Raw genomic sequence first — 26,941 nt, 5'->3', positions numbered from 1 at the left:
GACATGTTCAACATGTCCAAAATCAGTGTTAAGAGAAGAAAATCCCCCACTGCCTGCAAGAATTAGACTTTGAGGTTTTCACTATTGTTTCTCTTTTATTACTTCTCTCTTATATGCTTTTCTCATCTGGCCCACTGGGTATATGTGGTAGGAGTTTTAGCACTGTTCATCAGAGTTGCCACTTGGTATGTCTCTGGAATTTGGCACCAGGCTCCAAAAGTGCAGAACTTCTATCCCTCATTTCCCAGAGGGGTGGAGCAGACCTGGGACCTGCTGGAGTAGTATCCTCACTGGGTAGCCTGGCCTTGAGCAGCTTTATCCATTTACCCTGGAGGGCTATACACAAGTTAACATTTTTTGTTTGTGTCATGAAAAGAAAAAGATTGGAATTACTGCAGAAGTAATGTTAAGACTTTTTAAAATTTTGGGGATGATCGGAGAGGCTTTTATTTTGACATTTCTTTGGCATATCTTAACACTGCTTAGTAATTCTCAAAGAAGCAGTGATCTGTTTATAAGGTAACAGGGGAGTGTTAGAGGTTAATTTGCCAAGATTATTGGGTGAAAGTTTGAAATAGTGAAAACATGGAATTGAGACGATGCTGAAGCTAGAGATGATATAGAAAGACACCCTCTTTCTGCCATTTGATATCACAATGATCAGAGCTAAAAATATTATTTTTGCATCTCAAGTTTTAGTCTGAAGTGAGAGTAATGTAAATTGCTAAATTCTGGGGTCAATGTGAAGACAGAAGGTGATAAAAGGTAAATGTAGTTGGGAAAAGACATGCAACTATTGAAATATAGGTTTGCTGTGGTGGACTCTCATTTATGTTCATTAGGCTTTTCCCTCCAGCCAGTTCCTATACTTTGTTCCTTGTGCTTTTGGTGCTATCTCATAGCAGAGAACTCAGCATTAAAACTCACTGTGTATATACAATAGGGGGAGGTGTGGTCAGGAGCTATGGTTGAGAACTAGAAAACTGCATGTTTAGAAATTAGACATTTATCTGTTTGCCTAGTAAGAGGTCATGGACTCTGTCAACTGTTTTAATTTAGACCTATACAATATAATCCTGATGATTATTTCAATGAGAAATGGTGGTTGTTCTTTATGTCTGCTCTGTAGATAAAATTACCACACAAAGCAATATCAAAATTAAACTTTGTTTAATACACTTTTGGGGACATTCAGTGACACTTGTATATGTAGATAACTCATTTGAGAAGTAAATACTAACATTTATACTTTTTAAAAGTCATTTATGGACTTTAGAGAATAATATATATTTATATGCACACAAGATCCATTTTAATTAATCTTATTTCTTACTAGAAAAAACAGATATTAAATCCTTAATATTGTATCTAAAGATCTAGAAATAGAAACAGTTACTAGCATCCTTGGGATTTTGGAATAGAGGACTTTATTTTATTAGAATTTCTGAATATTTTTCTATGTGTGTTTTGGAGACTCTTTCATAACCTTTTATTATTTATTTGTTTTTTGGTACCAGGGATTGAACCCAGAAGCACTTAACCTTCTGAGTCATATCCCCAGCCCCCTTTTTTAAAAATATTTTTTGAGTTGTTATTGGACCTTTATTTATTTTTTATTTATATGTGGTGCTGAGAATCAAACCCAGTTCCTCATATATGCTAGGCAAGCGCTCTATCACTGAGCCACAACCCCCTGCCTCCTCAGCTCCCCAGACCTTTTTCGTATTTTGTTTATATACAGGGTCTCAGTTGCTTAGGGCCTTGTTAAGTTGCCGAGGCTGGCTTTGAACTCATAATCCTCCTACCTTAGCCTCCCGAGCCATTGGGATTACAGCCATGTGACCCTGCTCCCAGCTCATAACCTTTTATTATAAAAGTGTTCCTTTCCGTTTAGGTTTAATTTTTGTTCAACATTCATCCATGCGTGACTTTCCCCCAAACTTTGCTCTTGTTCTTTAAGATGATTATTATTTTTAACTTTGTATAATGAGTTGACTGATATTAAAAACAAAAAAATTAAATGCGTTTAAGTTGAAGAAATAAAATAAAAATATATGTACTCAAGTATTCCCATATAAAAGTAATTACATTTTTAATAGTTGAAAGATATTTTCAGAAGTTAACTTTCTTAATTCTAGCTTTTTTTTTTTTTTTTTTTTGTAGCAGGGAGTAAGTTGCCTCAGCCTGGAATAAGTTTAATAAGACTCAAATAAGTTGGAATAGGATACTTCCAGGGTGTAGACTTAAGGCAGAGACTTAAGATAGGTTTTTAAAATTTTAAACATAAAGCCAGGCATGTTAATACACACCTATAATCCCAGCTATGCAGGAGTTTGAGGCAGGATGAGTCCAAGTTTGAGGCCAGCCTGGGCAATTTAGTGAGATCCTGTCTCAAAATAAAATAAGAAGGGTAGGGGGATGTAGCTCAGTGGTAGAACACTTGCCTATGAGGCCCTGGGTTTAACCTCAGTTACTGGAAGAATAAAAATTAAAATAGGATGGGTTTTATTATTGTAGCACCAACAGAGCTAGGCCTCTAAAACCTTTACTGAAAGTAAAGATCTCAGTGTATAGAGTTTCTGTCTAATAGTTAAGTGGGACTGTGGGTGTGGCTCAGTGGTAGAGGGCTTGTTTAGCATTTAGCCTTGGGTTTTATCCCCAGCACAGCCAACAAATGGTAATGTGATTCTGGTCAAAGAAAATCTGTTCTATCTCAGGAGAATATATGAAAGATGGCTACTGAGAGAATCTTAAAATTAGCAAAGAATGTTACTTGCTGCATCAGATGTTTAATATATTCAGTAGATGGGAAAATTCATAAAAACAAAGTAAAAGCAAGAAAGGTGTGCCTGCCACCATACTACACTCAACCTCTTTCCCTACCAATTAAAAGCTATCACCTATGACTTCAAATTGTTCTTTTTCTAGATGTTGTATTCCTTTACATTATTTTACTAGGAATTTTGTTAGAATAGGTCTCTGTTAACTCATCTTTTCTGGAATTCTTGTACATGAAAGGTAAGTAGGTCAATCCACTATCCACCATTATGAAAAGACAATGTGAACTTTCTTTAAATAATTCAGAATTCTTAGGAGACTCATGAATCAACACCATTTCTTCATAAAAGAAATCTGTACACATTCGAAAGTAAATGCAGTTGCATTTATTATTAGTAGTAGTGACTTAGCTTATATTCTCCCAGGGTAACTGTTGCAAAACCACTTAAAATACTGTTTCATGTAAATATGGCTCTTTAACCACTAATTGCCTCTGCTGAGCAAAATAGTGAAGTCTTATTTCAAAATAATAATGATGATGATAATAATAATAATAGAACATATACATGGTTTATTTGAATTAGCTCATATGTACAAGTTTAGAATTAAAAATATAGCATCAAGAGAAAATTTAATTTTCTCAGATAAAATTTTTAAAAATATTTTTAGTTGTAGATGGACACAATATCTTATTTTATTTATTTATTTTTTTATGCAATGTTGAGAATCAAACCTAGTGTCTCACATGTCCTAGGCAAGCATTCCACCACTGAGCCCTAACCCCAGTCCCCTCAGATGAAATTTTAATTTGGACAAATTCTATTTCCTCCTTTGTTCATGGATTTTTTTTTTCCAGTTTTCTAACCTATGTATTTATTGTACTGAGGGTTGAACCCAAGGATGCTTTACCACTGAGCTATATCCCCATCCCTTTTTATTTTTGAGACAAGGTCTCACTAAGTTGCTTAGGGCCTAAGTTACTGAGTCTGGTCTGAACTTATGATCCTCCTGCCTCAGCCTCTTAAGAGTCACTGTGATCACAGGTGTGCACCACCTCATCTGGCTCATTCATCTTTCTTGTCATATTTATTGATTATATAGGACTTAAAATGCTACTTTTTCAGTTAAAAATTTTTACCAAGATTGTTGAATTTTCATCCCATAAGTAATATTCTCCATACTTTTAATGATAATAATAGCTGTTAGAGAAAAGTGCTCAATGGCAGCGGAAGTAGCAGATTTCCAAGCAATTTTGTGTCCCAGAATTTTTTTTAAATGTATTGCCTTAGATTAGTTGATATATTATCTTATCTGTATATTCAAGGAATATGGCACATTGGGAGGAAGGGGAAGCATTCTTGGGTTAATACTGATTTAAAACTAAATATTATTACCATATAAAGATGTATATAAAGATGTTTGTATGATCAGCTAAAACTAACTTAGAAGGAATATACTGAGTAAATTGATGTTACCCTTTTCCTGTCTAAAATTTAAAAAATCTTAATTTAAGGTCATCATGTCCAACATTCAACCAGTAGGTGTTGAGTGACCTGCTTGCTTATGGGGTATAACTCATGTTGTGGGTTAATTATGGGATATAATGCACATTAGACTTTAGCCAAAAAAAAAAAAAGTTTAGGTAGTTCCCAGAGCAGTTGGGATAATAGCAACCTAACCTTTGTCTACCACTATTGTGAGCTAATAGCATACTAGCAGGTTTGAATTAATTTGTAATGGAAATTGACATAGAATTTAAATGATTATGCAATCTCACTGTTCAATTTTAATTCAATTTAAATTATTTTATGAAAATGTTATTATTTATTTTAAGTAATATTTTTGAAGATTACTTAAAAGAGGAAAAAATAAGTGTGTATATAGACATTTACTTCTGCTTGAGTCTCCATCAATATCATGGACCAGTGTGGATTCCTCAAGGTTATCAACAAAAATGTATGTGGTCATAGTTATAAACTTTATTGTCTCTGTTGCATGTGTCACTCCAGGAAAGAATTAAGAAAGCCTAGGTCCCCCGAGTAAAATGAATAGGAAATGCAAAGGTATTTTATTTTCACTGGTCACTAATAACTTTTAAAAATGATTAGTCTGATATGCAGGGTTTGTTTTGAAATACCTCAAGGGACAGGGGAAGGCAGGGGAAATGAATGACAAAAAGTTCTCTTACATTTGCTGGAAATTTTTCACTGTAAGTTTTTAAAAAATGCTAAAGTAGAACTTGTCCAAATTCAGTTCATTTTATCTTATTTTTTTCTGCTATTTATCTTGATTTATGTTTACTGAAAACAGATTATTCTATCCTTGAATATTTCGAAACCTAAGAAGTTTTCTACTCAAATCTTTGAATACAGATAGGCACACACAAAGCCTGTTTCCAGGATCCTGAAGCATTGGTAAATCTTGTTTATTATCAAACAAGAGATAAAATTTTGAATGGGAATGTCCTTTGCCATTTGGTAATGCCAAAATTAAGAGTCTCTTCAGTATAAAAAATGAAACTAGGTTCAAAGCATGAGACTTATCAGTAGAAATATTTTCCCCTGGAGCCCACTTGGCGGAGGAGGGGGGAATGGTGGTGTTTGTTTTCCATATCTAATTATATGTTGACTTCATCAGAAAATAATATGGCAAGAGAAACAGACCTTTGGTTTGTGTGTTCATAGTATGAAAACAGAGTAGTATGGGTTGGAACTTTAGGGGAAAAATTATTGGGAAAAGGGGGAAATAAAAAACAAGAGAAAATGTAGATTTTTCTTATCTATTCCATGATTCCTAAGTACTATTCCAAAAGCTTCATAATTGTATTGGTGTTGAAAATTAATTCTGTAATAGGAATTATAGTATGTTGTGAGAAAATGGTAGCCATTCATTTCATTTGTTGAGCTCCTGCTCTGTGTTAGGCTTTGTGCTTTTACACATCATGATTCTAATGCCTTTGGCTCTTCCCTTTAAAGCATTATTTCTGTAGCATCAAACTAATTATCAGCCGAAAACACGCATTCAAATATAAAATTTATGTCCAGACATGAAGACCTAAGAGAGCAATATCCCTTGCTTTTTTATATTTCTCTTTTAAAAAGTTAAGTCTCTCCCTAACTTTTTATATATTAAGGCCAAATCCTTGGAATCTTTGGAGAGTTAATAGTTTGAAAATATTCTATTTTTATTTTTATATTGTATTATTTTGGTACTAGGGATTGAACCCAGAGTACTTTACCATGAGCCACATTCCCAGCCCCTCTCCCTTGTTCCCCACCTCTGCTTTTTTTTTTTTTTTTTTTTTTTTTTGATACTGAGAATTGAACCAGGGTCTTACTGAATTGTTTCAGGCCTTGCTAAGATGCAGAAACTGGCCTTGAAATTCTGATCCTGCTGTCTTACTCCTTTTTATTTTTGTTTTGAGACCGTGTTTGGCTAAGTTGCCCAGAATGGCATCAAGCTTTTGATCCTCCTGCCTCAGCTTCCCCGATTGCTGGGAATACAGGGATATTCCACCATGTCCAGCTGAAGATATCCTATTTTTAAAATGTGTACAGAATATAATGTCCTAAAGATAAATTAATATTATCACAGGGTTTTTCAGCTTTAGTACTTCAACATTTTGCAACTGATTCTTCAGTTTCTGTCAATCCTACTCTAATAGTAACCTGTCAGTGAATTAAAGAAACAGCACGCATTTGTATTGAAAACTTTTTAAAAGTGTTAACCCATTTTTCTGTAGTAGGTACTAGAATATTAGGTGAAAGAACTGAAAATTTGTTGTTGTTACTTTTACTCTTTCTGTAGTTCTAATAGGCTTATATTATCAGATTATCACCTAAGTGGTCTTTGCTTAGATGCTATTAAAAATGTTGGAAATGACTTGAATATATTTGGAGTATGTTTTAAATACTATTATAATATTCCTGTAAGGCACTTACCTTGATCCATACATGTTATTCTGATAATGGGCTTTTAAAATCTTCATTGTAAAGTAGTTAGCTAGTTTATGATTTTTTTTTCTTTTTTTAAAAAAGGATAGCCATTGGTTCTGATTAATTTCTACTGTTTAAATTAAAACATGAAATCATAATCTTTATGTTAAAGTATAGCAGACCTATTAGATATTTTAAATAGTACTTTTTTGTCCATTAGAGAAATGTTAAAACATTTTAGCCTTTATTTATTTATTTATTTATTTATGAGTGCTGGGGATGGAATACAGGGCCTCACATGCACTAGGCAAATGCTCTACCATTGAGCTACATCCCCAGCCCTAAAACAAAACATTTGATCAGTTATTCTTTTGAAACTTTTCACCAAAACCAGTCAAAGTAATTGGGGTGTATCCCCCTCTCAACCTGATTATTTTTCTCTTGAGAGTAGGCCCTTTCTATCCAAGATAGGGTTGATCTTCTGTTATGAAACAGTAGATAAGGGCTGGAATTGTAGCTCAGTGGTAGAGCGCTTAGAGACAATATGTTAACTTTGAAGCATGACTAGCTAATCTCAGTATTTAGAGGAACTTACCTCATATTTGTTGTATTCCAGACATTTAGTAGAGATAAATATTATAGCACAAATTCGTTCAATAGAATTAACTGGTAAAGACCTTTTCAACTTAACATTTTACATTACAGGATTCTTCTGCCATAGTTAAAGTTATAGTTTACAGTTTTGTAGTTTTGAGTTTTTGATATATGTTACTTTAAAAGATACTGTCTTTTGACGATAAGTTAGAAAAATAGCTGAATGAAGGTACAGACTCATTGAAATTGCAATGCTTAATGGAAATTTTGCTGAACATTTCTTAAGACTTAGAAGAATGTTATTTATAACTAAAAATATAGGAGAGAATGGAGAACACCAAGAAGCTGGGCATTCTCCCTGTCTGCCTTGCCACTCTCTTTTAAATAATTTTAGTTGGATGGATGCCAGGGAGAATAAAAATTTTATGGGTCCCAGGAATTTCTAAAAGTTCAAAATATTAAATATACTCAGGTGTTTGTAAACTTTTAAAGTCTTGTCCCTGGCCTGGGGATGTATCTCAGTGTTAGAGCACTTGCCTAGCATGTGCAAGGTCCTGGGTTTCATCTCCAACACCACAGAAATCAGTCATTCATTCAATATCTTCTCCCATAATGAAGCTGATGTTCCTTATCAATTCAGCATATAAAAATAAGGATAATTTGAGAATGAGAAGTAATGGTAATACATAGACCCAGAGTATATCTCCCAATATGGGGTTATTAAAAATGAATCCTGAAATTCTCTAATATTTCTTTTCTTTTTCTATTAAGTTGCTATAGCCCAAGGTGGAACAATCCAGATTTCTAATCCAGGATCTGATGGTGTTCAGGGACTACAGGCATTAACAATGACAAATTCAGGAGCTCCTCCACCAGGTGCTACAATTGTACAGTATGCAGCACAATCAGCTGATGGCACACAGCAGTTCTTTGTCCCAGGCAGCCAGGTTGTTGTTCAAGGTATATTTTATTAATCTAATACATTTAGAATACCTGTGGATTATTATATCACACCTTTTAGTGGTGATTTTAGAGTTTGGTGAAAATATACAGGAGATAGAGTTTGGGGGTGGGATGGGAAACACTTAAAAAAGCTTAAAGGAGAAATATTTTAATACATTAAAGAAGTGAAAGAAATTATCTGACTTTCACTCTTTAGCAGGTTTTATTGGTTCTAAAGAAAGCTAAATCCAGAGCAACATGATAGACAAAGGGAGTTGGAAACATTAATGAATTTTTAATTAGGTTAATAGCCTTCTTTTGGAAGTCACAAATGCTGTACCTCCTATATTTCTCATACCTGTTTTATGAAGAGTTAAGTATATAGTCCACAATGCCCTGAATTTGGGTCTTTCCTCAGCTATTACATTCAAGTCTAATTTCTAAACAATTCATTTCAAAACAAATGCAGTGTGCTTGCGTGTGTGTGTGTGTGTGTGTGTGTGTGTGTGTGTGTTAGTCTGCTATCATATTTGAATTCTCTGTACCCATTCTAGCTCTTCTGAAAGCTGACAATAGTGAAATAAAAGTTGGGGTATAACCCTGAACTTTTAGGATTACCTAAGATTTAAATTAAATTTTAATTAAATATTATTTGAACTTTATTTGTGCTTATGATAACTGTAATATGTGTATTTAATACAGTTTTTTTAAATTCTGTGTTTTAATTTAATTATTTTCCTTGGGTTCATTTGCTTAGGTTGCATAGCAGTAATTTTAGGACAAGTGATACCAGTTCTTTTAGTTTGAAAGTCTTGCAAGTATGGGAAAAAAACAAGTTATAATTAATGTAGATTATAATAGAAGTATGTGAAGAACTGAAATAGTAATATTAAAACAATCTTATATTTTCCCTTACTCATGAACCCTATGTATCTAAATGAATAATCTTATTTATTTATTTATTTTTTAAAATTGCAGTTGGACCCAATACCTCTACTTTATTTATTTATTTTTATGTGGTGCAGAGGATTGAACCCAGTGCCTCACATATGCTAGGCAAGCACTCTACCGCTGAACCACAACCCCAGCCCCTAAATGAATAATCTTAAAGAATAGTCATTTTTCTCATATCATCTTTTTACATGGAAAAATCTGAAAATTTGAACTGTAAATAGAGATTGTTTTTATAATTTTTATTTTACATAATATACATATAAGTTTTGGGTTTTGGGATTTTTATGTAAGAACTTATCTATTTATTTATTTTTATGATTTGGGGTACCAGGAATTAAATGCAGGGGTGCCTTTTTTTTTTTTTTTTTTTTTTTTAAAGGATAGGGTTTCACCAAATTGCTTAGGACCTCTCTAAATTGCTAAGGCTGGCATTGAACTTGTCATCCTCCTGCCTCAGCCTCCCAAGCCAGAATTCTTTTTCTTCTACAAGTCACAGAATTATTTTTCTACATTGTCATCCATGAACTTTATAGTTTTATATCCTTAATCCATCTAGGACCCACTTCTGTATATAATTAGCTGGAAATCCATTTTTAATGTTTTCTCCCTATACTGTATCCTTAATCATTGGTTTGTTCTTTCCTCATTAATTTATGGGGCAACCTTAATTATACAATAGTTTCTTATGTAATTTTGGATCTGTCTCACAACTCTGTTCTGTACAATTTATCTTTTTCTGTATGCTAGTACTATACTTTCTGTCTTCCAGAACAAGTTTTTCATCTTATCTTTTTTCTTTTTTTTCCATGCTGATTTAGCTATTTGAAATATGACTCTTTCATATATATTTAGAATAACTGAGTTTTTAAGTAATAATAATAATAAAACCATTGATGATACAGCATTTAATTTATAGATTAAGTTAGGGAAAGCTGAAGTTTTTATAATGTTGTTAAAATGACAATCTCAAACTACAAGTTTTTCACTTAGTAAGATTTTATTTTAAACAGTTTAAAATTCTTCTCCATGGTAGTCTTACTCAATTGGTTTCTGAATGCTTTGTGGTAGTTTTTGCTATCATGTATACCTTATTTTTTTATTACATTTTCTAGTTGCTGCTGGTATAAATAGATATTGATTTTTTTTGAAAGTTGATCTTTTATCTGTTAACCTAGGTAAATTCTAATTACTTTAATCTGTGAAACTATATGAATATTTACACCATATGTAAATAAGTTTCTTCTTGTCAAATTTTATTCTTTTTTTCTCTTTTTTTTTCTCTTTTTTTCCCCTCTCTCCTTCTTCCTCTTCCTCCTCCTCCTTCTTTTTTAATATTAGTGTCTAGGAGTTCCAGTTCAGTGTTAAACATAGTCGTCAGTGGGCATTCTTGTCCTGAAATTAAAGACAATATTCCCTATCTACCTTTTATTCTATCATCTCACTGAAAGGCAATATCAATTTCATTTTGAATTCTTAATTCTTATCTTGATTGATTCTTCTGCACTAGTTAACACTGTTGACCTCTGCTTCCTTCACTTTATTAAACTGCATTCTCATTGTCTCCCTTTTCTGTCTTTCTTTCAGTCTCTTTTGTTGGGCTAATCTTCCTCTGCCAGTCTCCTTAGTGTAGTGGTGTGCCCTAGGATTGTATCCAGGGCCCTCTTCCCATTAGATTTCAGCATTCTTCCTGGATGATCTCATCTGTTCACTGTGATGATGCCTCTTACTTCAACTGGCTAGTTAGATGTCCACACTCATCTTTGATTCCTTAAGTCCAGACTTGACTTTCATTTTTCCCTACCACAAATCTCCTTTTTTTTTTTTCTGTATTTAAGTAATAGACTACTTGTCCTTCTTTGCTTTAAGCCCAAAACCTGGCTTACTCTTCCTGCACCTCTCTACCCAAAGTCACTTTGTAGATTCTTCCCCTTAACTAAGTCACACATGTTTTCTACTCCTCCATACCCCACACTCTAATCACCCTAGTTAGGTTCCACACCTGTGATTTGGTGTCTACATCAGGTGTCTGCCCTGAAGCTGTTAGTTTAATTGTTTTGTGTTACTTGGAATTGAACCCAGAGCCTCTTTATCACTGAGCCACATTCCTAGCCCTTTTAATTTTGAAACAAATTTTCACTGAGTTGCTTAGGGCCTCACTAAATTTCTGAGGCTGGGCTCAAACTTGTGATATTCCTGCCTCAGTCTCACTAGGACTACAGGCATGTACACCATGCCTGGGTTCTAAAGCTGGTAGTTGTAAAAGAGCTTTCAGATTTATCTCATTTTGCCAGAGGCAACATCTTCCTTCTTGCCTTAGTTTTCTTTATTTTTTTGATGGGTGAAGGTGTGGGGGGGCGGGGGATTATTTCCGAAAGCTCAGCTAGACTGTTTTCATTGCCTCCCCATGATTCTAGAATCTACTAGTCTCTCTCTCTCTTTTATTTTTTTTTTAATATTTTTAGTTGCAGGTGGACAAAATAACTTTATTTACTTAATTTTTTATATGATGCTGAGGATGGAATGTAGTGCCTCACATGTGCTAGGCAAGTGTATCCCACTGAGACACAATCCCAGCCCAATCGCTCTTAAAAAAAAAAAAAAAATTATTGGGGAGGTACTAATATTTCTTATAAACAAGTCTCTATCTCCAACTTTTTTTTCTTGTATAATGCTCTCTATGCTACAGTTTAGAGTAGTCTTCCTAAAATTTACATCTAAACACATATCCTAATCCATTTGAGCTATTATAACAAAATAACCAGAGACTGCATAGCTTTCACAATACACTTTTTTTTTTTTTTTTTTTTTACATTTCTGGAGGCTGGGAAGTCCAAGATCAAAGTACTAGCAGAATCAGTATCTGCCCAGGGTCCACTTCCAGGCTCAGAGATGGCCGTCTTCTTGTGGTTTCTTCAAGAGTAGCAAAAGAGGTGAAGGAGCTCACTGGGGTCTGTGTTGAAGGGCACTAATTCCATTTGTGAGGGCTCTACCCTGAAAACCTAACCACCTAAAGGTCCCAACACATTTGTACTGGAGCTTACGTTTTCAATGTAGAAATTTGGAGTGGGCGGGCTGGGGATGTGGCTCAAGTGGTAGCAAGCTCTCCTGGCATGCGTGCGGCCCGGATTCGATCCTCAGCACCACATACAAAGATGTTGTGTCTGCCAAAAACTAAAAAATAAATATTAAAAATATTCTCTCTCTCTCTCTCTCTTCCCCACTCTCTCTTTAAAAAAAAAAAAAAAGAAAGAAATTTGGAGTGGGAGACATAAACATTCACTCTATAATGTCATATCAGCCTCTACTTAGAACCCTTAATTGAATCCCTATTATTTGCAAGACAGAGCTCAAAATCTTTTATGTGGCCCAAATCTTGGTTTGATCTCCGTCTTGACCCCTTACTGGCCTCCTACCTCTCTCCTTCTCCCTCTTTTGTATGCAGCTCTGTTTCTTTCATTTTCTCTGATAGACCATGCCCTTTCTCCTGTCTAGGGCTGTCATACTTACCTTTTGTTTTTTAAGAACACTTTCCTCAATTGTATGCATTATTCAGATTTCATCTTAGATGACCCTTCCTCCAGGAAGACTTCCCTGATTCTTCATATCTGGCTTAGACAATCCCTGGGTCCCCACTGCACCTTATTAGGCATTGTATCACACTTGTTGTGACTTTCTATATCCTGCCTATATGGTAAGTTCTGTTTGGACAAGGATCCTTAGTACCTAACAGAGTCCCTGACATATGATTAATGTTAAATATTTACTGAATGAAAGCGAAATAATCTTCCTCCTTAAAAATGTTATTAATTCCATATGCTGATTGACTGAGTTTAACTAGTATAAGGGAATATATTAAAACTTTACTAATTGCAGTAAATCATCTAAGCAACCAATTTCCCTCCTTTCTTGCCTTCCTTTCCTCTTCTTTTCCACTAATATTTACTGAGCATTTTTGTGCCAGTTTAAAGAGACATTTGGCTAAAAATCAAATTGAACCTTTTTATAAAATATTTTCTTGGTTGTCAGTGGACTTTATTTATTTATATGCAATGCTGAGAATTGAACCCAGTGCCTCACACATGCTAGGCAAGTGCTCTACCACTGAACCACAACTCCAGCCCCCAAATTGAACTTTTTAAGTTTGAAGTAAAAACTTACTAGTAGTATTCTTTGACCCAAACCCTGAGGCATGACTGGATAGAAGAGAGTCCTTGATGGAACCCCCTGATTGAGATTGATATCTAGGGTGATCTCCAGGCTTACTTTGTCCTGTCTTCTGTTGAAAATCCCAAGCACCTTTGCAGGGTCTCTGGAAAATTACTAGAAACATGTATACTATCTGTCATGTCATGTCCAGAGCACCTGAATGTAAAGTTCCTGCCTGCCTGGAAGATGCTTAATTGGATAAGGCAAAAAATATGATGGAATGTCCTTTCATTGACATAAGGTCGGGTTGAATTCTCATCATATAAGGGAATGGCTTTTGTACAAACCATTGATAAAAATAAAAGGTCTCAGTGACACATCATTTATTTTTATGCAGATATATTTTTTTCTGGGCCATGATCTGTTATTACTGTTGAACATTTGCCAGCTTTGTGTCTAACCATGCTATTGTTAAATTTTCTATAATAGTCTGGCTCTTCATGTGCTGAACCTTCAAATTATTCAAATAAAATTTCACATTTAAAAATTTATGAATAGTAATTGTGATTTATTTATGAATTTTTAAAATCACAAAACCCTTTTCAAGGGGCTTTAGTCAGTAAAATAATGTATTAGGTTGAGTAAGCAAATTGCTGTTTATATAGGCCAAAATGTTCAAATATCAGCAAGTTCATATGATTTAATTTAATAGTTGTGGAAGAATGTTATACAATACTACATTGGCACAGTGAATTTTTAAAATTTCTGTTTCTACTTTCTTCATGTAAAATTAGCAAATTCTGTGTCACGTTAGGAACAGCTGGCTTTTATGGTGTTGTAACAAATGGTTCAGCAAATAAAAGTGAACAAAGGCAACTGGATGTTTCTTACTTGGTAAATTTAGAAGTGTCTAAGAAGGACAGACAGTATTTCTGTGCTGATTGTCAGTGAATTTGTGGGTTTTTTAAATCCCCAGAGTTTACATGTCTAAGTACTCCCCCCCCCCCAAATTATGAGAAACATATAGGGTTTATTCCCCTTATGTTCACCTAGAAACCTTGGACACAACAATAAAGAAGTAGTTCTGTAAAATATAACCATGTAACTTTTAATGCTAATGAGACTTTTTTTTTTTTTTTTGCCAGAAACCATTGTAATAGATTTTTATTTAAAAATGAGAAACAAGAACATTAAGATGGCTTATTACAGGAAGAGTCTTTATAGGGCTTTGGTTTCAGTGAGCTGGTCTGTGACAAAGCAAATTGATGGCTGTGATAGGCTAGTGATGTCATTGTGATGTCAATACTCCTACTTATCTCGCACATGCTTGCTAGTTTGGAACACTTTATGTTGAACTGTGATAGGGGAAACAAGACAGTTCTGTATGCAGAAGCCCATCATGGCTGTAACTGGAGATGAAACAGGTAAGAATTTTAAAGTGGGATTTAAATTAATTCTGCAGATATTTTTGAAGTTTAGAAAAAGTATTTAAGAATATCTGAGTGTTTGAAAAAGTATTACTTTCTAGTTGCTTAAGAATAAGAAGTTTTTAGATATATATATATGTCTGTACATTATTAGCTCACTTCTTTAAGGCATCTTGGTGTAACTGCTTCTTTGCTCCGTACTGTACTGCTTGCTTGATTAAAGTAGTAACCCTCTGTGCGTCTTTCTCCCTTCACCATCTCTTTCCCTCCTGCACGCAGCTCTGCCCTACTAAAATAAGCTATTATTCCATCTGCAACCTGTTGCAAATTCAGTCTAGCTACAAGTTAAACATAGTGTTCACCATTGTAAAAAATTAAGCTTCCGATTTCATTACTGCGTACAAAGGTAGCTCCAAACAGGATAGGAGAAACCAATGTGTTGTGAATGTTTTACGTGCCTACTTGTTTCTTTCCTCCTGTATTTAAAATGGTGTCTGTTCCTCAGCTAATTGAGTTCAAAGGGCTGACGTCATTACATTTCCTGGAATCGTGTTTCAGCAGGGAAGTGGAAAAGTTAAACTCCAAGCGAGCTGCACATTGACGTCAGCTCCGAGTCATGTTGTGATTTAGTCAGTTCCTTTCTGCTTTGTCAAATGCTGCTGACAGATTGAGTTAACTAGCTCACTACTGCCTCTATCTCCAAGATCTTAGACTGAATAGTTTTTCATGTAAGCCTTATTTTAACATTTCTCTTGAGGTAAGTATCTGCTTAAAGAGGGGAACCATTTTATGCCACCTATACTGCTTGCCTGAGCAGAAGTTGGGGGCTTTCAGGAAAAATTAAAGGTTAAGGTTGTGCCTCCTGATGAGGCTGCTGTCGCTGCATGTGCTTGGTGACAAGTGGCCTATATATAGCCTGGAGGAGTTCTCTGGCTTTTGCTGGATCTATAGGAACTTGGGATTCAGAGTGCTCTCTGGTGCCCAGTCAGGGAAGTGCTTGTCTTTTCATTGTTCCCCACCCCCTAGCCTCTGGTATTTAAATTTGTAATCAGTAATTCTCTTTACTGTGGTTTGATTTTCTTAGTTACAGATAAGTGATTTTGAAAGATTTAGTTACCAGTGACCTTTGTGTGCTTGCAACATTGTTTATTCACTGTTCTTATTTGTAACCCAGTTCTGAATTTGCAGTTGAATTAAGAATGAATGGATGATTACACAACTTCATCACAATTTAGTTCTTTCGAGTTAGTTGGGTCTCAGCCCCCTTCCTGGATTGAAACATTCCATTGTCTTGAGCAAGTAAAACCTACATTGAACTGTTTTTAAGTTTGTCTTAAAGACTTTTTTTTTTTTTAAAGAAGTTTTGTGAAGTTATAGAAGTGCTGTAAATTGTAGAAGGTCTCAAATGATACATTTATTATAAGATATAGTGAATTTAAAATGATCTCAAATACTGCATGTCATATGATTCTTAGAAACAAAGGCATATTTGTCCATATATTTACTTTCTAGACATTATTGGTTTATCTTTCTTTCTTTTTGGTGGGTAGGTACTGGAAATTAAAACCAGGAGTGCTTTATCACTGAGCTATAGCCCCAGCCCTTTGTTGTTGTTGTTGTTGTTGTTGTTTTGAGACAAGGTCTCACTAAGTTGCTGAGACTGGCCTCCAATTGGTAATTCTCCTGGCTCAGTTTCCTGGGTTGGTGGGATTACAGGATTGTGCTACCATGCCCTGCTGGTTTATATCTTTCTTTTAACTAAGTCTTTAATTCCTGTTCCCCATTTGACTTGTCTAAGCATGAGAATTTTAGCATTACAATAAAATAAAATGATAACAAATACTGAATATATTGAAAGATGAATGTTAAGGCAATTATTTATGTAAAGAGCTTAAGCAAAATTATTAAACATAAATTAAATATTTTTATACATTTATGTTTACAGAATGAACATACCATCCTTGAATTTTTTTCCCACAGTTTAAACAGTAATGCTTAATCATAATTCCCTTTCCAATTTAAAATTTTCAAAATGTTGAAACAAAACTATCAAGCAATATAGAGCATTCTTTCACAAATCCTGATTATGCTTTTGGAAATAATTATTTTCCAAAATCTCCTCAGTTCTCATAGAATTAATGCTATTTGAAAACCTATTTTAAAATGAAAAATAAGTTATATTGCCTTTTTTTCCACAAGTGCGAAAATTGTGCAGGATTTAAAGATATTTTCAGAGGTACAGAGCAGCTTTCAGAACCAGGCCTTTGGACTGTGGACTTGCAAACCAATGGGATTGATCTAGTTCAATGGCTTGCAAACTCTTTGACCATGACCCATATTTTATATTATGACACAGTGGATGTATGTATGAATGTATGTGTGTGTGTGAATGTGTGTGTGTGTTTGTGTATACATTCTACATTTATATAAAATACATTTCAAACAGAATACTCACACTTCCTTTTCTATTTTTTCTTTTAATGCTATTCTTAATTTGCTTTTTCTTTTTGTGGTGCTAGGAGTTGAACCCAGGGCCTCATGCCTGCTAGGGAAGCTCTCTACCACTGAGCTATATTCATACCTCCCTTAAAACACAGTTCTTGACTCATGAAATTAATTTTATGACCCACTAATGATCTACAACTTACAATTTGGAAAAAAAAAAAAATTTGATCTAGACCAAAATCAGGCTCCTAACACAAATGACTGACCTGTAAGATTTTAGCAGCATTTACTTAAAGGATCATGGAAGTGTCTGTTTATAGTTTATTATTGATTCTGTTGGGTATCATTTAAATTTTTATAAGAAAAAAATTTTGTTTTATTAATAAATTAATGTTAGGAGCATAATTCTTTCCTTTAGATTCTGAATTTTAATAAGTTGTATTCAAATTGAGTTTCTGAATTGTTAACAACAAACCTTCCATCAATTTTGGATAATGATATCTTTAATTTTCACCTTTGTGAAAGGAGGTTATTGGCCATGATTTTTTAAGGCGTTTTAGACATAAAAGAATGAATTTGGTCAGGTTTAACAGCTTCTTGAAGTCGGTAGCAAAGCAAGATATAATTATGTTAGACATGAAAATAACAAATCACTTATCTTGACTTTAAATAAAACTTGAAAGTTCTATGGAGGATGAAATGGAAAATGGCTTTATTCTGTTTTCCTATTATTTAAAAAAAAAAAAAAAGGGAGAAGTGCTAAGGCCTCATGCATACTAGGCAAGTGCTCTAACAACTCCAAATATCCAATTAAAATAAAAGAAAATTTAATGCAATGTAATTTGGGACATTTATTTCATTTTGCTTCACCCATTTTATTTGCCTATATGAATACATTGCCTAATTAAATAATTATGATGTTACTTTGCATTTGTGTAAATAGAAAAATAAAATCACTTAACATTGCAAATAAGTATAAATATAAATTGAAGAAAATGCTATCAAAGTAACTATCAGGTTGTGTATATGGAAAGCAGGAAATATAGATTAAAAGATTAGGGTGAGCCTCATTAAGGAAACCATATTTAAATAGTGAAATAGAAAAGCACTTTACATGGGTTACAATTGAAATATACAAGACAGATACTGTTATACTCTTGTGTATAAATGAACGCAGATCCTGACAGGTAAATGACCTTTCCAGCTTTTAAATGTGCCAAGTGGTGAGCCAGTTTGGGTCTTCAGACTCCCTTGGTTCTGCTCATAGTACATTGCATTGCTCTCAAAATTCACCTGACAAGGCCAAGAATGTAGCTCAGTGGTAGAGCACTTCCAGCCATCTCCAAAGCCCTGGATTTGATCCCCAGCACTGGAAAAAAAAAAATTCACCTGACATGGATAAATTAATACCAATGTAACATGAGTCTTAATAGCATGCCACACATTGGTTATAAAATATGCAAAGTGAATTAGCGTTCTTTTAAGTAGTCAAATTGGACTTTTTGCTAGAATTTTTATTATTACTCTCATAGGACAATAGAGCATTTATTTGCCATTTTATAGAACATTAACTTTCAAGTATTCATAACTTTCCTTTTTTTACCCAGACTTTCAAAGATTTTCACTTTAATAAACAACCTAAGAAGGCCCCTTATGTGTAACTTCGCTTGATTGTGGTAATCATTTCATGATGTATATATAAATATTTAAATATATATATATATATATTTCAAAGCATCACTTTGTACACCTTGAATATATATAATTTTACTTGTCAACTATACCTCAATAAAGCTGAAAAATTTAATGACAATTCCATGTGGTCTATGTGTTATAGTAATTGTAATGAATTTGAAAATGTTTAGTACTTTAATAGGTATTTTTGATAAATTTAATTTCCCCAAAGAAACCAGAGCAATGGAAAAAGGAAGTATTTTGACAGTATGGGACACAAGGCATAGATAAGTCTGATTTGGGTATTAGGAGCACTGGTGGTGTGGTAGGAAGGGAGAGAACTGAAGAACAAAAGTGGAGAAGATGCCAGTAGCTTACTAGAGAAAGGGAAAGCCCTCTCCCTTACACTTAGGACTTTTAAGTTACCTCTGTTGCTTACTTAGGTGTATTTAAAATTACTAGCACATGGAAATAAAAATGAAATTCTAGAATAAAAGGTAGGAACTTCCTCTATAAAGATGTTTTCCTTCAATTAATATGCTTAGTACTTATGGATACTTCAGCAAATAAACAGTCAAATAAAATCCCCATCATATTGGGAGCTGGACAGTTGGACAGATTGTTTCACTTTGGTAGCTATCAGGATAGGCATTTGGCTGGGTTTCTTATTTATTTCTTTGTTTTCTACCCTGACTTGTGGGGTTTTTTTAGTTTTCTTCTTACCAATCTGACAAGAGTATATCATTTAGTCATTTGTGATATTCTCCACTTTTGAGGTTCTGTCTTAAGTGATTATATATATATATATATATATATATATATATATATATATATACACACTGAAAGGGACATTTTATGTTATCTTTTAATTGTTTGTTGTTTAAAGGGATATAACAATGTATTATAAATGTAAAAAGTTTTTAGGCATATTTATAAGCACAATAAGGAGTAAGAACCATATATTTTGACTCCTCAGGTTTGTTAGAAGGGAAACTCCAGGGGAAATTTATTTAAGGATGTTATAAGCCTTTTAACTAAAATACAGTATAAGCATAATTTGGAACATTGTCTTTCAGAATTTAAGGAAGGGAAGAAGAAGGGAAATAACATTTGCTGAATGCCTACCATGTGCCAGGCACTGTGCTAGACACTTTGACATACATTACAGGGTTTATTGTGAGTATTAAATGAGATAATGTATCCCCATTTTACAGATGAGGAAACTGAACTTGCCCCAAGTCACATGGCTGGTAAGTGGCAGAGCTGGACTAGAACCCAGACTCCAAATCCCATGTTTTTTCTGCTGTACCATGTTTAAAGCTTGCAAATAGAGGTATGAAGTTAATAATCAGAATTGAGAGTTCTAGAAATTTTCTTTTCCCATGAAATACTTGACACCAACCCCTCTAGAATTCTTTCATTTCAAGAGTTAGATGATTGGAAATACATTATAGTTAAAACCCTCTTCATCTAAAAATGCCACGTTAGATGTATTTAAGGGAAGATTTAGGAAATAGTGCTTTTTATCAAGAAAGGCCACTTTGAATAAATACATATCTTGTTGCTCTCTTTCCATATCATAGTGATAAAGATTTAAATATCATAATTAAATCTATAAGGAAGACTACTTACTTTAATCATCCCAAATACCTGTACAACACCCTAGGAAGTTCAAAATCATCTTTGTAGTATACACATAAACTCATGAAATAACCATTATATGCCAAATACTGTGCCAGATTATAGGGCACACCAAGGTAAAAAGATACTGCCCCTGACTTGTCTGAATATTTTTACTTGCCTGAGAAAAGTAGTGTATAAATAAATATCATATTATCTATCTTCAACTGTAATTTTTAAGCCCTACTGATGACCTCTATATTTTTGGAAATAAAAATGAAATTCTAGAATAAAAAACATTTTGGACACTTTTACTAGTTAGATGGGACAGTAATCAGCCTTTATAAGAAAATAGGAATAAGAAATGGTCATCATGGAGTATAGGATGGTTCTTTGAACTGTGATCCTTGGTTTCTAATCTGCTTTAAATGACCACTGAATTCATAACATCAGAAACTAAAGCCTACTAAGGTTAATGCTGTTTCATAACTTATTTCAGAAAAAACAAGAAAGTCTCTTTGCCCATATCTTTTTAACATACTTTACTAATTAGATTACATTTGAATATATGGAATTTATCCCTTGACCTCTGAAAGTATACCATCATATAGATTCTTTAGGCTATTATAGAAATTTATTCTAATTCCTATTAATTTATACTAATTCATATTTCTGGCTTGAACTAATAAACTATAATCTTTATTTTAACAAGAATAAAATTAACATGTAACATATCTGGAACATTATAATAAAACCCTGTTTACCTAACATCCCAAAACTAATATATCCAGAAATATCATCCCCTTCTGTTATTTTAAAGTGATCTTTTTTTTTTTTTTTTTTCCCTGAGCTATTACTTCAAAATGTTTTAGGAATACTCCACTTGGAATTGCCACTATCCTTCATGCTGCCCAGTTTGGTTCTTCAAAGGTGGCTGTGGCTGTTCAAAATAGGCAAAAGTTGTTTGGAACCATTCCTGATGTCCATTTTCATCTGTGAAGTATTTCTATCCACCATCCCTTTTCCCAATTTTTTAAAAAAGTTTGTTTTAGTAGATACTCTTAGCTTTTGTATTTCATGTAAGCATTCTATTCTAACTTCATATTACAGAAGGTAGCAAATGTATACAAAACTAAAGAGTATAAGAAACCCTTATGCACCCTTATATTAGGGGTTTTCTTTTTTTGTTGTTGTTTTTTGTTTTCACTTCTTTGCGAGCACTGTTTGAAATAGCAAGCTTAGAACTAGGCCTGCATTGAGGCTGCCTGCGGATGTCAACACAGTATCATGTAAACTTCTCATTCCTCACTGGCTATTGTTCCAATTTTAGAAAGCCTGTAGCCTCCAGCTGTTGCATTGTTTAAGCTTTTATTATCCTATAACCTTCTTCCTTGGATGTGGGTAAAGAGAAAAGAGGGGAGGACTATATTATTCTATGTTCCACTGTATCTCCTCTGACATTATGATCAAGCTGTTTAAATAATCAGTGCATTATAATTTCTTTTATGTATATAATATATATAAACTTTATGCATATAATATATATATGTATATATGTGTATATATATGTATGTGTGTGTGTGTATATATATATATACACACACACATCAGAATTCACTGTGGTATATTTTTACAATGGACATAGCATAATTTGGTAGATTTCATTCTCCAGTACTTGCCTATGCCTTCTCCTCCTCCCTTAATTTCCTTCCTCTATTGGAATCTCTTCTATTTTCCTGAAATCCCTTTTAAAATTCTTTTTCTTTTTTTCCTCTCTAGATTCCACATGAGAGGAAAAATTGACATTTGACTTTCTGGGCCTGACTTAATTCACTCAGCATGATGTTCTCCAGTTGCATCCATTTAAAAATAATAATAGGGAGATTAGTAGAGTATATCTCATGGATCAGAAAGAGAGAGGAGGAGAGGGAAAGGAAAGTTACTGGGGAATGAGATTGAGCAAATTATGTTATATACATGTTTAAATATGGCATGAAGATTCCATTATTACATATAATTATAATGCACCAGCAAAAACTAAAAATAAAAGTGATTTAAAAGAAAATCTTTAGTAAGTTAGTTTACCAGAGGTTTTCTTCTTAAATATCTCAAAGCTATAAAAATTAATGAGGTATCTGTATATAATGTTTTGAATAGCCATCAAAACAAACGTGACTTTTCCTAAGTTTAGTAATAGAAATTTGGCTGATGATTATTTATCACAGTTACTATTTATCGCCATTATTTTTAAATAATAAAAAGAAGAGGCAGTAAGTACTACCTTGTAAATAGTATTTTTATTAATTCTGGGAAGACCTTTAGATAATCTTCCCTCAAAGCCACATTTTTCATTTGTTTTATTCTGTTTCTTAATCTTCAGGTCCAAAGGGAAAAACTAATATTCACCAAATAAAAGAAAATAGTATTTAATTTTTAATTTTTAAAAACTGCTTGTCTATTTTCAAAGATAGTATTCCATTTAGGTGAAAAATTCCTGTATTGAAAAAAAATTTCAGTTCTTACTCAATGGTTTAATACTTTTTTAAAACTATGAAAATACTATATTTCCTTTTGAATGGCATTTGGTTCAGATCAATTTTTATAAGATTTAATAACTTTTTTAAAACTTTTTTTTTTGCATTTAGCTTTGAGAGAGTATGTATTTTGTAATATCAAATTGACTCTGAACCATATGTTTTCAAAGTTGAAGCGTTGGTGGTAGAAATGTATTTCATCACTCAAATCCATCTATCTTTTCTAGGAAGCTGTGTTTAATGCAGTTGACAGACTATTTTGAATATAAATAAGGAAACTTTGAGAATTTTCTTTCAGTATTCAGTCTGAATACTAAGTAAATATTATATATTAAGAAAATAATTTTTGTATGAATACTTAGGAATATATTACTTAAAAAAGAAAAAGAAAGAAAGAAAGAAAAAGAAATCCCGAGTAGAACATTTTTAAGAAAAACTTTGTTGGTTTTCATTTGTTTTTGGTTGTTGTTTTTAACTAAAACCTCAGTGAGCTAGATTCCTTCCCTTTTCTCAATTATTTTCTGGTAATAGGATTTGCACTTATAGACTTTTAGTGACTGTTTCAGGCATGATATAGAAGGTATAGAGAAATCTCTCCATTGGCATGTTCAAGCAATGGAGATGTTCTGCTTAATTAATTTTGTAGTGCTGTGCTAGAGCTAGCACCTTCTGGCTAGCTATAGCCAATTTTATGCTTTCAGCATCTTTGTGAATTGATTGTTAAAGCAACCTTTGTTAAAAGTTAAATATATATGCATACACACTTATACAAATGAATTACACTAAAAAGCAACATCACTACTCAAAACTCATCATTTCTCATAAATTTTGTCTGTGCTCTTGAGATTATTTACATATTTTTATCTGTATGGTGTGCTACTTATTTGTGTTTCTTCCCAACTCTACGTTCAGTGAAGTCATATTGCTGTCTTGACATTGGCCATTGTGAAAGTATTTCCATCATGGGAATCATCAAACACTACAGATTAGGACTTTCTCTCCCCAATCCCTAGAGAACTGTTTCTTAAATATTTTATCAACACACTACTGATTTTAGGCTAAATGAAATGTAGTTAAAAAGCTTTGATAAAAACTTGTCTAAAATGTATTAGGACATTGTTCTACCTTAAATGTAGTCAGAGTTGAAATATTCATATCATCTCCTTCCTGCTGAAGGAGATCTTTGTTATTTAAGATCCCTGTAATGCTCAGAGTAATTATCTTTAACATTAAAAGACCATCTCTAGTGACATATAAAAAGTATATTGTTTTCAGATTAATTTTATATAAAATATCAACTTGTGAATTGTTTATATAAACTTGCTATATTTTATTTCATTGCAGCTGCCACAGGTGACATGCCCACTTATCAGATCCGAGCTCCTACTACAGCTTTGCCACAGGGCGTAGTGATGGCTGCCTCACCAGGAAGTTTGCACAGTCCCCAGCAACTAGCAGAAGAAGCAACACGTAAACGAGAGCTGAGGCTAATGAAAAACAGGTAAGCTGTTTCACCAGAAATCAGGACTCTCTTATAGGACACATAATTTTTTACTGTGGGGCTTTAAAAAAATTACACTTTTCCTAAACTCTTTCTCCCTAGTTAAGTGTTATGTGCATTGTGTGTGGGTTTGTGCTCTGCATGTAATGATAACTAGAATGTCTTCTAGTTAAGAGTACCTAGCCATTAAACTATCTCATTAGAAGGTACATCCCAATGTGTTATAATGGTGATGTTCAAAAGATACATTACTTAAAAAAAAAAAAAAAGATTTCATTATAAATAAAATTTCTTTTGTATATGGCTTTTACTTTGTGAGGCAGTATTATAAGTATAATTTTTTAACTCTTTATTAGCACAATAAATTTAAGAATTATAAAGCATGTTTGAAATTTTTATCCTTTCAGCTATTTCTAACTTTGGTTTTCATTATTACAACAAAATATGTGCTATTTTGACAAATTCTACTCAAGTACACATACAAAATAAGAAAAATAATTAGAATAATCCATGGCTTCGCCACTTAGAGATACCTCCTAATATTACAGTATGTGTTTCCAGTCTGTTCTTTCATTTTCTCTCACATATTCTTGCTTGTTGTTTCTGTAATTATATTTTTAAAAATCAGTATATAATCAAATGCTGTTTTCCCCCCCAAAAGTTTTTTTTTTTTTTTTTTAAACAATTGACTTTATTTATTTATTTTTTAATATTTGGCGGACACAACACTTTGTTTGTATGTGGTGCTGAGGATCGAACCCGGGCCACACGCATGCCAGGCGAGCGCGCTACCGCTTGAGCCACATCTCCAGCCCCCCAAAAGTTTTAATTTAATCTTAAACAAAAATTTATTTTAACTTGAATATTATTTTTTGTTTTAGTTCTTATTTTGAAGAATGGCACAAATTAATTTGATTTCCAAAATAAACAGAATTGTACAAGAGTTTCCTTGTACAATTTCTTGTCACCTCTTCCTAAGTGTTAAATAATGTCCTTATTTTAAGAAAACAAAGCATCAGATGGCATCATCTGCTTGCAACCAATCAAGACTGCAAGGTGATCTTAATCATCCTGATTAACCTACAAATTGTGGCCTCTGGATCCCTAAAATTCAGTTTTGAGTTTATCACTGTCCTTTGTAACCGTGTGAACTAGACGTAGCTATATTTACTTTATTTTTGTGGTCTTTTAAATGATATGATTTGATATATTATGGGAATCATTGAATTGGCTACTTCTTCCCAAACTTATTAGCTTCACAAATCATTAGATGGAGTTTTGTACACTGGAGAACTCAACAGATAGATACCAGGGATAAGGTCAGTAAGGTATATTCATCTTTGTCAGTGGTTGTTCCAGGTTTACAAAGTCATGCTAGGTTCCTGCTTTTCACTGTCAGCTCTTTGCTGAGAAATCTAGGGGCTGAATGGGTGGGGCTCACACAGCATCACAGTTGTTTTATGGCAGTCCTATTATTATAGATGCTTAAGCTTGGCAGGATGGTGCATTCCTGTAATCTTAGCATCTCGGGAGACTGAGCACATAGAGTTCAAGACCAGCCTAGGCAACATACCAAGACCCCATTTCAAATAAAACAAAAACTCAAATTTGGGCTGGGGATATAGCTCAGTTGGTAGAATGCTTGCCTCGAGTGCATATGGCCCTGGGTTCAATCCCCAGCCCCACAAAAACAAAACAAAACAAAGTAAAACATAAAACAACTCAACTTTGATCTGATGGAGAAATATGGATATTTTTATGAATTTTCTGAGATTTCAGGAGCTCTGACTATAATTGCTTCTGTGGTCATAGAATATACATTATGAAGTTCAGTTTAGAAATGTAAAGTACACTATTAATGCAAACTATAAAATTGTTCATTGATGTCTCATTTTACCCAAAGAAAATAAAACACAGAAATAGTCTTATTTCCCTTTTGCAATTATTCTCTATCCTTATTTTTTTATTTCAGAAATTTCTCAATAGAAATACCAGTGTGAAAAATAAAATATTAGGCAGTGGTTTCCTATAAATGTGCCACACAACTACCTATATATTCATGAAATCTCCCTGAGGGGAGAAAATTACAAAATTTGTATTAAAAAACATCTAATAAATAATAACTGATTGATTTGTGTTTGGATTGCAAATAACCAAGGGAAATGGAGGCTTAAACTTGTAGGTGATTTTTTTGATCCTATATAGCAGATCAAGAGGTATGTACAGCCAGAACTAAACCTCAGGAGTGTCCTCCCTGCCCTGTCATCTTCAGCATATACAACTTGCTCTTAGGATCACAATATGACTGCTGCACTTCGAGGCATTGCATTAGATGGGAAGAAAGGAGAATGACTAGAGCCAAAAATTGGGGCTAGCTGAATCTGCCCCTTC

At 33.5% G+C, this 26,941-nt stretch overlaps 1 protein-coding gene across 30 annotated transcripts in view; it reads left to right on the top strand.

Moving 5' to 3' along the window:
• The window catches only part of Crem (cAMP responsive element modulator), a 75,860-nt gene that overhangs the window by 45,327 nt on the left and 3,592 nt on the right, over positions 1 to 26,941 (top strand). For 10 of the 30 annotated variants that reach the window (XM_076832298.1, XM_076832290.1, XM_076832316.1 and 7 more), the window contains 3 exons: positions 8,079 to 8,267; positions 20,110 to 20,145; positions 24,394 to 24,550. In XM_076832298.1, coding sequence (XP_076688413.1) covers positions 8,079 to 8,267; positions 20,110 to 20,145; positions 24,394 to 24,550 — 382 coding nt within the window. Of the gene's footprint in view, positions 1 to 8,078; positions 8,268 to 14,674; positions 14,774 to 15,406; positions 15,534 to 18,828; positions 18,878 to 20,109; positions 20,146 to 24,393; positions 24,551 to 26,941 lie in introns of those variants that run through there. The other 20 variants (XM_076832300.1, XM_076832292.1, XM_076832317.1 and 17 more) reach the window with 8 other exon arrangements.

The sequence above is a fragment of the Callospermophilus lateralis genome, chromosome 13, assembly GCF_048772815.1.
Source record: "Callospermophilus lateralis isolate mCalLat2 chromosome 13, mCalLat2.hap1, whole genome shotgun sequence".
NCBI lineage: Eukaryota > Metazoa > Chordata > Mammalia > Rodentia > Sciuridae > Callospermophilus > Callospermophilus lateralis.
The sequence above is the reverse complement of the archived record's forward strand: the minus strand, read 5'-3'. Positions and strand labels throughout refer to the sequence as shown.